The 14,447-nt window shown below is 44.6% G+C and overlaps 2 protein-coding genes across 8 annotated transcripts; both read left to right on the top strand.

The window, feature by feature from the left end:
* The first annotated feature begins 444 nt into the window (after window positions 1–444).
* On the top strand, window positions 445–14,272 carry LOC136552280 (CMP-sialic acid transporter 1-like). 7 transcript variants are annotated; one of them, XR_010782790.1, is made up of 9 exons: window positions 445–1,991; window positions 2,822–2,905; window positions 3,037–3,251; window positions 3,990–4,068; window positions 5,136–5,305; window positions 5,444–5,630; window positions 10,405–10,482; window positions 10,607–10,864; window positions 10,949–11,529. XR_010782790.1 is itself a non-coding variant. In XM_066543806.1 (8 exons), the coding sequence occupies exons 1-8, from the start codon at window positions 1,941–1,943 to the stop codon at window positions 10,709–10,711; spliced, it is 969 nt and encodes a 322-aa protein (XP_066399903.1). In that variant the 5' UTR covers window positions 446–1,940; the 3' UTR covers window positions 10,712–11,525. The 7 variants fall into 7 exon arrangements, 1 of the variants encoding a protein (XP_066399903.1); XR_010782786.1 differs by adding an exon at window positions 13,891–14,272 and having other exon boundaries at window positions 446–1,991; window positions 10,607–11,124; XR_010782784.1 differs by adding an exon at window positions 12,281–12,535 and having other exon boundaries at window positions 446–1,991; window positions 10,607–11,124.
* On the top strand, window positions 13,080–13,872 carry LOC136552300 (uncharacterized). Its single transcript, XM_066543838.1, has 2 exons — window positions 13,080–13,111; window positions 13,204–13,872. Exon 2 carries the CDS (start codon window positions 13,311–13,313, stop codon window positions 13,587–13,589), a length of 279 nt encoding a protein of 92 aa, XP_066399935.1. The 5' UTR covers window positions 13,080–13,111; window positions 13,204–13,310; the 3' UTR covers window positions 13,590–13,872.
* Window positions 14,273–14,447: the final 175 nt, after the last annotated feature.

Genomic DNA, 14,447 nt, shown 5'->3' with positions numbered 1-14,447 from the left:
CCATTGGAGTGGGAGTAGGGATAGCAGCTGGTGCTGGCACTGCCTGGCCACCTTCCTCAATACTGTCTATTTATAGGAGCCACCCAGGGAGAGTTTTTGAGGCCAAAGGCCCATCAGATTGGCGCCAAAGTACCATCAGATAGCCTCTTCTTTTTGAGGACATGCTTGTCTTTTCCATCATCCGTTAGCCATAGTTAGCACTGTATTTGGACGAAATAGCTTATAAGATAAAGAAGCTTAGAGCAGTGACACCTGTATACTGTTAATTTTTTAATAGCTTATGTATAATTATAATTTTTTTTAATGGTATATAGGTAAAAGGATCTCGTTGATACGGCCATTGCCGACCTACCTTGGCGTAGGCCCGCTCGCCTCCCCTTCCCGCCCTTGGTCCATACCGTCACCAGCCTAGCGCAGCATCGCCCCCGCCACTTCGAAACCAGATCCTCTGCAGTCGATGAGGACGACTTTTCTCTGCGGTCAGTGATCTGAAACCGTTCAGTAGAATCGGATGGTACACAGTTCCTTCCAGGCACTACACCCCTTCACGCACTGGGCCTCGGCCCAACAACGACGTTGCCTGGAGGAGCTATGGCCGAGCTCAAGATGCTCGTCGACCTGCTTTTCGCCCTTTCGCTTCGCTCGAGCTCCGTCGAGCCAATCACTAGCGTCGCCGCCGCACAAGATGCTTCGCTCAAGATGCCCGCCGCCGCGGTGCTGCTGAACAAGCTTGTTCTGACTCTGCCTCCGCGCTCGTCACCGCCGCCATAGCTGCCTGCATCACGGACTCGCTCGACCTCGCCGCTGCGCTGCCGTTGGGCTCCCTTGACAAGGCCGCAGTGGCCGCTGCTTCCGCGCCCATCGCCGTCGCGCTCGCGGCTCCGATCGACTGCTGCGTCGCGCCGCTGGCCCGCCTCGCCGCGCTGTCGTGCGAGGTCGCGCGCGGAGACGACACGACCTTCGATGTGCTGGACTGCGGCGACCGGATGTCCGCCACCGACGACCATGGGGCGACAGGACCTGCAGCCATGAAGCCGGAGCGTCGCAGTGGTACAGATGTGAGCGCCGGCGAGGCGAGGAACGCTGTCGCCATAACCAGCCACGGGCTGGCAGCGTCTGCGGCGACGGCGCCGTCTTGACCGTTATGGTGGGGGCGGGGAAGGCGAGCGCTGGCGAGGTAGGATCCTGCTGACGTGCCACGCCGCTGGATCAGAGAGGAGAGGGGAGGGGAGCGCCGACGAGGTAGGAAGCTCGGAGCGTCGCGGTGGCAGACGGCTGGGAAGAGGAACGCCGACCCGGCCATCGGTGGCGGCGGCAGAGTCGATCAGGGATACGTGCGTCGTGATATTGGACCGGCCCAGAAAGTTGCAGCGGCGCATATTTCTGGCTCCACCGTCGGATAGAAGTGAACGGCCAGGGACTGCAGAGCGCTTCGGTCGACTTGAGAGGATCTGGTTCCGCCACTTCCTCCTCACTGCACTCTCCGCGGTGCCGAGCCCTCGCGGACGCGCCGGCCCCGATCGGTAGCCGCCGTGCCGCGACACCAGCCAACGCCCCGACACTGTGCCGTTCTCCCCACCACGACGCCGAGCCTCCGCCCTCGGTCCGCTGCTGCGCCGCGCACTCCTCCACAGCCTAGCCCCGGCCACGCTCCGGCTGGATCCGCCACGGCCACGCCTCAGCTTCCTCGTCGTCGAGCCATCGGGGACGACTGCTCCGCGCCACCCTCGGTCCACAGCGACCCGGAGCTCCCTCCGCGCGCGCCGCCGAGGACTGCCAACGCTACGTCGTCGCCGGGAAGGCCGTCCTGCACCGCCCGGCGTCACCGACAACCCCGCCAGCGGCCGCGACCTGCGTCCGCATCGTTCTGGAGCCGCCGTCCTGCCCGCGAACCGCACAACAACACCGAGCAGAACTGGACGGCAGCGGCGGAGACGGCGATGCAGTGGTACTTGGTGGCCGCGCTCCTCACCGTCCTCACCAGCTCCCAGGCAATCCCCCAAACACTACATATTTTGTCGTTTCCCCTTCCTTGTATCTTTTTGGCTTGCTTCGATTACACCATAGCGTCTTAGATCTGTCGCCAAGCTGGGATTAGCTGTGAAATTTCGGTTGCTTCCCATTTGGTTCTTTGATGAGATTAGGGATGGAAACAGATCAGATACGGACGGATATCACCGATATTATATTTGTTTTCATATTTCTGTCCGGATTCGGATTCAAATACGGATAGTGTCAACCGTGCCGGATAGGATACGATTGGGTATCGACATCATAAATATGCGATTTGAGTATTCGCATACGGATACGGTATCGGATATTGAATATCCAGACTCGGATATGGACAGATCAGAACTCCTCTAAACGGATTCGGTTTCGAATACGGTCGGAAAATATCCGTACCGTTTTCACCCATAGATGAGATGCACGGTGGAATAGGCGTCGTAGGTTGCTGGATCTGCAGTTTATCTTTTCGAGCGGAGTCGCCATGCCCTTTGTGAACAGAGACGCGGTTCAGATGACTTGTGATTGTTACCCTGGATTCCAGGGCGGATTGATTGTCGTCGCGAAGCTTGGTATTGGTTATGTGGTGAGGTACAGGGGGGGATGATTTGGTGGAATTGTGGAATGGGAAATGACATGGTTGTGATGTTGTGCTGTGAAAATCTCTCTCAAGTGAGGGAACACGATCATGTGCAGGCTAAAACCTGAGGACTGTTGGCAGAATCAAGCCATAGTTAAACAGGCTTGGAAAGTTGCACATGACTTGTTTTAGTTTTTTCAGTTCCAATGTGTCTAATCGGCTTATCTATATATGCAGGGAATATTGACCACCCTTTCCCAGAGCAATGGCAAATACAAGTATGATTATGCCACAATTCCTTTTTTAGCTGAGCTCTTCAAGGTACATAATTCAAATTACATTTAATCTTTTGATAGCCTCATACCCATTTAATTACAATGATGAAAACGTGTATAGGACAGTGCAGTGATTCATCATTTTTTTGTGCTAACATTGCCCTGTTCTCGATGCAGTTATCTGTCTCAGGCTTCTTCCTCTGGAAGGAATGCCATTCTTCATCTCCACCAAGGATGACAAAGGAATGGAGGAGCGTGCAACTATATGTTGTTCCTTCAGTCATATACCTCATCCACAACAATGTCCAGTTTGCGACATTAACCTATGTTGACCCGTCTACCTATCAGATAATGGGAAACCTGAAAATTGTCACAACTGGGATTTTGTTTAGGTGTGCAACTTGTCTGCTCACTGAAATGCTCATTCTTTTATGCTTAACACCATTACATGATAGAATTCCTATTTGATTTCCTATTATGCTCTGTACCATGCCTTTAAGGAAATTCCATTTGAGAATTTTCTTTGTATTAGTGAAAAAAAGAATTTAAGTGCACAAGCGACATTGAAATACTTAGCTGATTATAATTTAAGCATTGGAGGGAGTTTGTGTTTGTTTCTACTATAACCTTAGGCAGTTACCTCACATGTACTACCATTTATCATCTGAATACATCATGTGTTTTAAGATTATGCTCGACCGCAAGACATCACTTCCGCATCGCGTGCCTCGGGGAGATCGATCTCCGCCGGGGGCAGCGCCCTTGTTTAGGTGGCAGATCGTATTGATATGCCACCTTTGTTGTCGTTCTAGCATGGGCCGCAGCACCAGATCACCTACCGCCTATCGCCGCCAGCCTATTCCTTACACTATTCATTTATTGATTTACATCTCAAAGGAAGATTCTTTTCACATGATGTTTGCACTTTTTTGGAAACTGTTGTTGAGCTTCCAGAGTTTCCTTATTTCAGTAACTTTATGTTTGTGTGTCCTGACTTATTCAGAGATTTGTTGCCAGGAAATAAGTAGTGTCAACATGATAATGAATGTGTATGCTGTGCTATCGTTGCTTGATTCTTTTTCTCATCGATTGATTAGTGTTCTTGTTTTGTTCTCTGCAAATTCTACTAGGCTTGTCCTAAAAAGGAAGTTGTCCAATCTACAATGGATGGCAATTGTTTTATTGGCTGTTGGTACAACTGCAAGCCAGGTTTGTTAATATTATCAAATACTCTCTCTGTTCCTAAGTATTGTTCACTTTGGCTTCTCCTAAGTCAAACTTTTCAATCTTTGACCTGGTTTTTGGAAAAATATATTAACATCTAAAAGTTCAAATAAATGCACTTCAAAATAATATTCATGTAGAATGTAATGAAACTAACTGGATGTTATAGATGTTATAAAGTTTGACTTAGGACAAAGCCATAAACTATAATTTGGAATGGAGGGATTGTATATCTTATTTCTCAATGATATGGTTTTTATTACCTAAAATGTATTTAAAGTTGATATTACTTCTTAGGTTATGTTTTAATGGATGGTCAGCAAGAATTGTAAGCATGTAATTAGGAACACCATTTGTTTTTGTGGGGCTGAGGCGTTTGACCTACTCACAACATATATGCTTCAAAGTTTTCTTTATAACAATTTGCACTTATACATTAATGTATAATTTCATTGGTAGATATGGTGATCTATTTTCAGATTCACACTAAAATCACAAGTATCACATAATTACTGAATGTTTTGGGAAGTTTGTTAAGCTACCTGTTTAGTTGACCGGCGGTATTCTTTATATATAGTTAAACTACTACATTTCAAAATATGACCATGTTAGGATTTGGAAAAGTTAGCCTACCCCAACTTGTTTGGGACTTAAAGGCTTTGTTGTTGTTGTTGTTGTTGTTAGGATTTGGAAAAGTCAGACTTTGTAAGTTTTGATCAGGAATTATTTAAACTACATGCGCACTTAGTAGATAAAAGTCGTGCCGATAGATTCACATTGCACATATTTTAATATGAATTGATTTGTAACCACTGATGATATATTGTTGTCATAGTATATTTGTAAGGACTTTTCTGGATCCTAATACACTTTTTGAAAAGAAACGAAGGGAATAGCCTATCGATGCAAATTTATTTCTGTTTGCAACATTTGATATTTCCATTCAAATAAAACACTGTAGAGATTAACTTATAATATTTATATTGGTTGTAGCTGCGATTTGTGTTTAGTAACTAGATTTCGACTGAGATTAAACGTACTGTCTCTTACAGGTGAAAGGATGTGGAGATGCACCATGTGATTCTCTTTTCTCAGCACCATTGCAGGGTTACATGCTTGGAATACTTTCTGCTTGTCTTTCAGCTCTAGCTGGTGTGTACACAGAATACTTGATGAAGAAGAATAATGATAGTTTGTACTGGCAAAATGCACAATTATATACGTAGGTTATCTAACACTGGTTCGTTGTCAGTAATTTCTCATGCCCAGAAACCATGCGTGCAGCTGTGCATACATCTTGATTATCAGTAATATGCTTGAGCTAGCATGACAGACTCTTTGATGCTCATCTTATGTGCAGGTTTGGAGTTATGTTTAACATGGGCTGGCTAATTTATGGTGATTTTAAAGCTGGATTTGAGCTGGGTCCATGGTGGCAGCGCCTTTTTAATGGTTATTCAATCACAACATGGATGGTAGTGTTCAATTTAGGATCTACTGGTCTTCTAGTATCATGGTTGATGAAATATTCTGACAATATAGTCAAGGTTAGATCACTCAGGTTCTCTGCCATTGAGGTGGAATAAATAATACTTGTTTTAAAAGTTTTGGTGTGTATATAACCACTTCAAAGCATAGATCAGTTATTACAGAAACAACAGTCAGATAATAGGTAGCAGAATATATGAAACCTCTGTTTAGTTTCCAAAACAAATTACAATGTATTTTTAATTGCTTCCTGCTGCAGTTTATTGCAGCACAACCACCACAAACTGACCCTCAGTCTTATCTCTTTATATGCACAGCTAAAAACTATGACCATTATGTCTGTTCCTAATGCCTGTAAAGTGAAGCTATATATTTTTTTCTTATGTCAAGTTCGTGTGTTGGTACTTGTTTAACCAATGTTCAAAAAAACGCTAGGCGCTAGGCAGGCGCTAGCCTACTGACTAGCGCCTAGGAAGATTAAACGTAGATTAAACATGATTAATCGTTTGTGTGTTTTTTAATTATTTTAATATTTTTGTGCTGCTGAGACCAAGATGAGTAGTAAATACTAAATACTAAATAGTACTCAGTAATAACTTGGAGTAATGAACATACATCTTGCTCTTTCTGCACACTTGTTGACATAATTTCCTCTCCTCCTTGGCTTCTTGCATCCAACAGCAGCTAACCATGAAAGAGAGACAAGTTAATAATCTGAAAACCAGACAATCAAATGATAGGCAAAGAGTAGAAACTCATCTATGAGGGGCAGCTCAATATTGTACATGCACAACCAAGCTTCTAGACAACAGAGCAGCAGCCAGTCAGCAGCACAGGTCACAAGATCACAGGAAAATATATAGACAACACTAACAGATCATCACTTGCCTTAATGGTCCACAAATTAAATAGAAGTACAGCACATAATAATGGTCTTATGGTCCACACACAAATTCAAGATAAATAGTTAGATATTAATATCTAGATAACTTGGCAGCATGCTGCCATAATGCAATCTCCTTACTCCGCAAATGTGGTGGAGTTTAGAATTGCTTCTTCATCCTCCTCATCTTCATAGTCAATGTCATCTTGATAATCAGGATCATCCGATTCAGATTCCCACTCTTCTTCATCCACCTCTCTAGCCACTCTTGCACTCCTATGAGGTTGGAGCTGTTCATTAGTTCCCATTGCTTCTCCAAGGACACTCCATGGTATCCCGGTACCCGGCATTTCTCTCTCATCTTCCTCATCTCTAAACACAACCAATGCATGATCATCCCCGCCGTCAAAGAAAAATCCTTGAGCTTCAGAAGCATCCTTACTTAGAAGCACTTCATAGTTACTCTTTCTAGCGATCTTCTCCTTCTTGGACATCAATTTATTATTGAATTGGATGAACACTAGAGAGTTGAGACGCTCTGTTGTCAACCTATTCCTTCTCTTTGTATGATGCTGTACATTACAAACCAAAAACCATGGAATTCACATCAGCTGATCAGCACTTGTACACCAAATTGGGAATAAAGAGCAATTGGTAGACTACAAACTGACCTGTTCAAAAGTGCTCCAATTCCTTTCACATCCAGAAGCGCTAGAAGTCAGTGAGAGAATTCTAATAGCCATTCTTTGCAAATCTGGTGTTCCACCTCCATAAAGCCTCCACCAAGATGCTACAAAATGAAGTGAAATATATCAAATATGTGCAGAATTGATTGCAACAATATCTGGACAGATTTGATTGAAGGAAATATATGGACAGAATTGATGCAAAAGCTTACCCGGATTGAACTCAAAGCGTTCACAGCTCTTTGCCATCTTTTTTGAGAAGTTTCCTTGTCTCTTTTGGAATTTCTCCAAGTCCTCATTAACAGTCCTATATTCCTTATCATCATCACCATAATAAAAGGTTTACACATTGCATGAATTTTTCAACCACAGTTGGATCAGAGAATATTGCTACATTGCTATAACTGTAGTAGGGATTCAGCATATATGCAGCCACATGAGTTGGAGAATCAAGCCTACCCTTCATTTTCTTGTCAACAATAGCCATGACTTCTTTGTAGTTCTTTTCCACATTTCCAAATGCCTCCTTTATCTCCCTCTTTGCCTTGAGAAGTTCTCCATACACATAACCCATAGATGGCTTCACATCCCCATCAACTAAGCGTAGCACTTTCACCAAGGGCTCAAAGACCTTCAAACAAAGGGACACATCTCTCCAAAAATTAATGTTCAACACCGTAGCTGTAGCATCCTTGCCCTTCTTGGACTTCACATCAGGTAAGTCATACCACTTTGAATCAACCACCATCTTTCTCAGACAATCTTTCTTTTCCATCATACTTTGCAATGTAAGATAGGCTGTAGCAAATCTAGTTACCCCTGGCCTAATGATTTCTCTCTTCAAGGTGAAGGACCTTAAGCATGCCAAAGTTCGGTGGTGACCATAGACAAAGATAGTGAATGATTTCGCAAGATCAATTGTTTTCTTGAACTTTGGAAGGTTGCCAATACCTTGCAGCATCAAATTGACAGTATGAGTTGCACAAGAAGTCCAAAATATGTTTGGTCTCTTAAGGCTCAGCAATGCCTTTGCTCCCATGTTGTTAGAAGCATTATCTGTCACAATTTGCACCACATTTTCAGCACCAACATCCTCAATTGCCTTATCAACCAGCTCATATATAACTTCACTAGTGTGTGACACATCTGACATCTCCTTTGACTTGATAAAAGTTGTTCCCTCACTAGTATTTGTGCACAGGTTCATAATACTTCTTCTCTTCATATCTGTCCAAGCATCAGTCATGATGGAGCAGCCATGCTTAATCTTCTCATCTTCACGGTCTTGTAGCAAGCTCTTGGTTCTTGCATGCTCCTCTTCCAATAATTTCCCCCGAAGATCATACTGAGTTGGAGGGTGGAAACCAGGACCAAATTGCCCAACAGCTTCAACCATTTCCCTAAACTCATCATTATCACAGGCATTGAATGGAATAGCTGCAGAATAGATTGGTACAAAATTAAATTCCAGCAACTAATCATGAATGGATTACAATAATTATGAAGGCTGCAACAATAAGGAATGATCAATTAGTGTGAAGTACAAAACATACCATGTGTATACACCCATCTAGCAACATATTACTGCACTTTGTGTGTTCTCTCTTTCCAAAGTGCATCATTTATGTTTTGTTGCCTCTTAGCTTCGGCATTGCTTAAGTTGGGATCAATCGGTCTTGCAAATTTGTCCAAGGGTCCTAGCTTGCGAGGCGTATTTGAGCTTCCAACAAGTGACTCAACTTCTACCACTTCCTGTTCAGCTGTTGAAAGCTGCACATTCTCCCTAACCTCTTTGTCATGCTGCTGCTTATCTCTTTTCTTCTTTGCTGTTTCATCAAGATTCCTCTTGCACTTTTGCTTCACTTCCTCACTCACTTTTGAGCACTTCACAATAGATGTGCCAACATGAGCAAGATGCTGCTTAAGGCGATAAATTCCTGCTGTGCTCTCTTGGCCACAAAAAGACACTTGACTCTGTTCTTGTCATTGGGATCACAGAGACGCCCCCACTCCCAGCCTATATCAGATGATTTCCTCTTTAGGTGGTTGTCAACCTCATTGACTTCTGGAGCCGTTGCCTCAGTACCAGCAGCAGCTGCAGCTTCGGACGTTGCCATGCTAATCCCAATCCAAGAACAGGATTAGAAGGCATAATAAGGACCAAAGATGAACCCATCATAAGGACTAAGGAGCTACTGAGCAGACAGGTACTAATACACATTCAATCTTAACCCTAAATCCCCAATCCAATTCATCAATTGAGTGATTGACATGCACAAATCAAAATTGCAGACTACATAGCAAGGGAAGATGGGAGAGACCGATGGAGCACCTGGAGAGAAGGAGCAGAGGCTGTGCCGGCGGTGGAGACCCCTGCGTGGCTGCTCCTGCAGTGGAGAAGCGGAAAGCAGCAACTATGGCCTCTGTGTCGGGACTGGCGACTGGGCGTCCGTCGGCCTCTGCGTCGAATCTCGGGACTGGCGATGAGGCAGCAGCTCGCCGGCAGGAGGCGGGGCTGCGGGAGGAGGAGGCACGCGAGAGCCGAGATGCGGGCGACGGCGACAGAAGCCCCGATGCCTCTCTCTGTTCCTTTCCGCGCCCGCTAGCCAGGTGATTTCGCGCCCGCCGCTCTTCTTTTCCGCGCGCAAGGGCGCGATTTCCCGCCCCCGTTCCTTTCCTTGCGCGCGCGACTTCCCGCCCCCCGCGCGCGCTTCTGCGCGCGATTTCCACCGCCCAGCAACGTTTTTTCTCCGATTCCGCGACGTTTACTCGCTGCAACGCGTGTAGACGAGCGCCTAGGACCGCCCAGCGTCTAATTGAACGCCTACCCCCTAAACGAGACGTTGGGCCACCGTTCAGCGACTAAACTCGATTAAACGGCGTTTAATAACGTTTTTTTGAACATTGTGTTTAACAATGGTTTATGTGACTGTTCTGGCCTTTTTATTGCATGCTTAGGATGTGCTATACATCTACTCTTAAGAAACATGCAAAGTCAACTATGTACATCCTGTGTCTGACAACAGGATTTATGAAGCAGTGCATAGTGCGTGACACAAGAATTTTGCTCTATTGAAAATTTGAAATTTCTCATCTGAAAATTCTTATGTGTTGGTTTGGTACATTTATGTTGTCAAAGCTTGTCCCTGAACTCACTTGACCTTTTTAATCGGATGATCATTGAATGTTGTTATGTGTTCTATTTAATTTTATACCTCATTTTTCTTTATTGAAAACGTGTGTCATGGAGCTCTGTTTTAATAGGTGTACTCAACTTCAATGGCAATGCTTTTGACCATGGTTTTATCTATATATCTTTTCAGTGTGAAAGCTACAATTCAGGTGCTATACTTTGGCTGTATTGTTTTTTTTTTTTGAAACTCTTTGGCTGTATTGTTAGTCCTGTTGCATTGGGGTTCTTGTAGTTCTTTATTTGTACTCACGTGCTTTAACCCTCCTTTTGCAGCTCTTCTTGGGCATTATCATTTGTATAATTTCCCTGCAGATGTATTTTATGCCTGTGCACATGCTTGTTGAATTGCCACAAACTTTGCCTGTAACATCAAAGTAGGTTGATGGCATTGATCAGGAGGGGGTAGGGCACTGTTGATTGAAGGGTTAATTGACTATCTGCAGCTCAGCTCTGTTTGAGTCATCTGTTTGGAAATTTATGGTTGTAATCTCAACAGCTGTGGAGCTAGGTTAGTTTCATTTTGCAGAAAAGGTGAATCAACTGTCAAGTGAGCATGTAATGCCAATACCAATGGATTGAAAGTTAACACGTACAAGCTTTCCAATTTCTATCCAGGTAAAAGATGGAGACTGATTGATCTTGTTGTCTAGGGAAAGGAAATCCATGCAAATGCAAATTTTCTTCAAATAGAGCAAAACTACTCATTCACCTTGTATCCACAATTTTGCATTAATGGAATTGATACAGAACTGACGAGTGGAATGAATGAGTTATGGCTTCATTACAAAAAGGTACAATATTTTGCTCCCTGCGGCAGCAGTCTTATTTTTTCTTATATTTTATCATGTAGTTATCTTTTCAGGAGATTCAAACTGGACTAAGTGCTCAATGAGCAACAGTCATACTTATTTTTTTGTCGTCGTCAGTTAGAAATGGCTTTCCATTCTAGCATCAGTTATTTCTTTAGTTAAAAGAAAGCACAACACTGTTACTGTGATTAATTTCACGAAAACCAAAGCATTGTTAAATTACGTATGTACCTAAGAAACACATTGTACATAACATGTTATGCATTGTAATTTATGAGATACATTCCATGACATGCGAATAAAGCCCCCATCAGGGATTATGGGAGTCTTTGCAAAATGTATACATAAATAAATAATCAAATATGCATATTGGATAATGATTTTATTGCATTTGTTGAGCCCCAATCTTGCAAAGAAGTGATTGCCATGACGCTTGTTGCAGTGTATCAGGCAACTGTATGTGAGCGCACAGCCATTTGGCCATGTGAGTATTCGCTAGCTAGGATTTGTCAATCGACGACTTGCCCAAGGCCCGAACCCAGCTACACAAATATCAGAGAGTTTTTCTTACACTTAGCAAGGATATATGTTTGTAATCTCATGTGACAAAGGAGGACAAAGTTGTCAAGTTGAAGTCTTTCCAGGTTGGACATTTAGTGAACCTTTCCCATGCCTTCTGTGAAAAAGCTTATGAACATTAGAGACAAATCTCTTGAGAACATTAACACCGGACATAATGATAATTAATATAGTTGGTCAGTGCTTAATTGAGGAGCACCTTTTCTTCTTGAGCACAATTCTATGCCTTCTGTATCACTAGCAGGACGAGTTAATTAGATTCGACCACGCGGTGAATCTGTCCACTGGGTAGAGCATTCTTGAATCGACATCAATTGTCGGTTTCTCTAGTAATTTCTTGATGCATATTCTGTTATAAAGTTTGCATATTCTCCTTTGAATTAGAGTTTCCATTTTGAGTTTGGTGGGAAAAAAGGGGCAGACAAGACAACTTGTAAAGTTAGCATTTTCCTTAGATATATATTCCTGCTTTGATAGTTTTCTTTCAAGCAAAAAAGCGCTTCATCTAGATTCTAGAGTGTACCTGTGGAGATATTTCTTCTTTTCATTGTGGAACCAGCTAAGTCAAATTTCAGCGAAATGAACGTGGCCAAGCTTGAAACGGCATCCGTTTGGTGCCAAATATCCGTACGTGTAGAAACATCAGATGAAGACAGCAACGTACTGATATGCTGCACGAAGGAAACGGGCGACTGATCGATAAGTTGAACTGAATCTTGTAGCAACAAGTTCTTGTTCGGACGGTGGTTCCCCTCTTCAGTGGTCTCTTCGCCATGTACGTACGTACATTGTTACCCTTTTGTGAACGGCACCATGTGAAAAGGATGATTGTTTTCGATGTGCAATGTGAGCTTCCCCCTTAAGATATCAGCCTGTTCGCTTGCTCGTATACGGTCGTGGATTATAAACTGGAGTAGTATTTTTTTTCTCACATCAAATTAGTCAGCAGTAAATAATCCATGATCGTTTACGATGAAACGAACATGCTGATGATGTCTCCTTTTTAATTGCTTTGGATTGGCGAGATGTCCGTTTCGGCTAAACAACAGCCGAAAGGAGGTTTGCCGTTTGGAACTTTGGATGCCCCTGGTTTGGCGTCGCCAGCGCCTTGCCCGCAGATACCTGAGCGCTACCACAGCACGTCACATCCTTTGTGGAACAGAAACGCTTGCAACGCAAGCCATTGTGCGATGCCCGCCCAACTCATGCAGCCTCATCCTAGGTAACCACATCCCCAAAATACTCTACTTGAAATCTTTTTTTAATATCCCTTTTTCTTCACATGAATATAAAAGACACCCACAGATTTTATTTCCTTTTTTTTCTTTTCCCTGAAGAATGCGTGCCAACAAGGAGGGCTGGATCTGTGAACTTTCACTAACCCCATATAGTAAGGCCGTCCATTACGTGAGTAAATAATCAACATGCTCTCGGTGATGAAAGCAAACCGCCTCTCACACCTACACAACTCTCCTATAAAAGCGCCTCTACACGCCAGGCCGTTCGAGCAGCATCACTCAAAGCCAGCCAAGCAGAAGCAGCTGCAGCCTCGCGCAGGGTGCTCAGAGCAGCAGCTTCCCTAGCAACACATGGGATCCTTGGGCCCCACCGTGAGCTTGAGCATCATGGCCAAGCCCAGCGGCCAGCAGCCGGAGATGGAGAGGAAGGACGGCGGTGTCTTTGGTGGCGGCTGCTGCGTCTTCCGGATGCCGCTGCACTACCCGCGCTACAAGAAGGCGGACTACGAGAGCATGCCGGAGTGGCGCGTCGACTGCCTGCTCCGCGAGTACGGCCTCCCCGCCGACGGCGACCTCGACAGCAAGCGCCGCTTCGCCATGGGCGCCTTCCTCTGGCCCGACCAGTACTGATCCAACCAAACAAGCTCCGCGCTTGCTGCGTGCCGGCCGTGATCTCGTCATATTCAGAGGATCAGTTGCATGCATCAGTTATAGCGAGACGAGACATAATCATCTCGATCGTATACTCTCACTGTTTACATGTTACTATCAGCCTTTTGTAGTTGTAACGGCCGGACATGGTACTTTTAGTATAGCTGAGCTGGATCGCGCGCTGTATATATAGTCGTATAGTTATGTTGTCAGAACTGAGGTGTTCTGTCATCTCATCTGTGCACGCTTTGATGTTCACAAACTCTCAGTTGTGTTGCAGGCATGAAGAAATGTCTCGGTAGTCTCAACTCTCAACTGGAAAACTCTGCAGATATGTTTCAGAAACTGGATCGTGATAAAGAAACAGGCAAGGTTCCAACTTCCATGGCCCGGACTGTGAGCCTATTCTTTCAGGAACCTGCGATCCACATCCATGAATTCAGAACGTAGCGGGGTTTCGGAAAGATTCAGGCGGAGCCATGGCGATAACCCGGGCATGCAAAGCTGGGTTAGTTAAAACCGGCCATGGTTTTTGCAGATCAACTAACGCCTCTCGATCGTCCGGCAGCACCCACAGACTCGTCGTGCTCACGAAGATAGCCTGCTATCCCGTGCCGAAGTCTCTAGCATCATAACAAGTGTTGTGAGTTGTGACGCAAATCCATGCATCTAGCTAGTGGATGCCCCCTCATCTAGTAACTGAAACGGCTGTAGGATGATTTGCGGTTGCTACAGTTAGTTTGATTTCTTGGCTGATATCTGCTAGCGGACAGTCGGATACAGAGAAGACACAAGTGAACGCGTCCCGGCTTATCAGCTATGGTACAGTGTTTTTAT

This window comes from Miscanthus floridulus, chromosome 1 (assembly GCF_019320115.1).
Source record: "Miscanthus floridulus cultivar M001 chromosome 1, ASM1932011v1, whole genome shotgun sequence".
In the NCBI taxonomy this organism is placed as follows: domain Eukaryota; kingdom Viridiplantae; phylum Streptophyta; class Magnoliopsida; order Poales; family Poaceae; genus Miscanthus; species Miscanthus floridulus.
The sequence above is the reverse complement of the archived record's forward strand: the minus strand, read 5'-3'. Positions and strand labels throughout refer to the sequence as shown.

What these genes read in the sequence shown, in the direction of transcription:
- LOC136552280 (XM_066543806.1), top strand. Translation starts at nt 1,941, where the DNA reads ATGCAGTGGTACTTGGTGGCCGCGCTCCTCACCGTCCTCACCAGCTCC. An exon ending in CAAAATGCACAATTATATAC is followed by an intron (nt 5,306 to 5,443) that starts GTAGGTTATCTA and finishes TCTTATGTGCAG; the next exon opens with GTTTGGAGTTATGTTTAACA. An exon ending in ATTCTGACAATATAGTCAAG is followed by an intron (nt 5,631 to 10,404) that starts GTTAGATCACTC and finishes CTGTTTTAATAG; the next exon opens with GTGTACTCAACTTCAATGGC.
- LOC136552300 (XM_066543838.1), top strand. Translation starts at nt 13,311, where the DNA reads ATGGGATCCTTGGGCCCCACCGTGAGCTTGAGCATCATGGCCAAGCCC.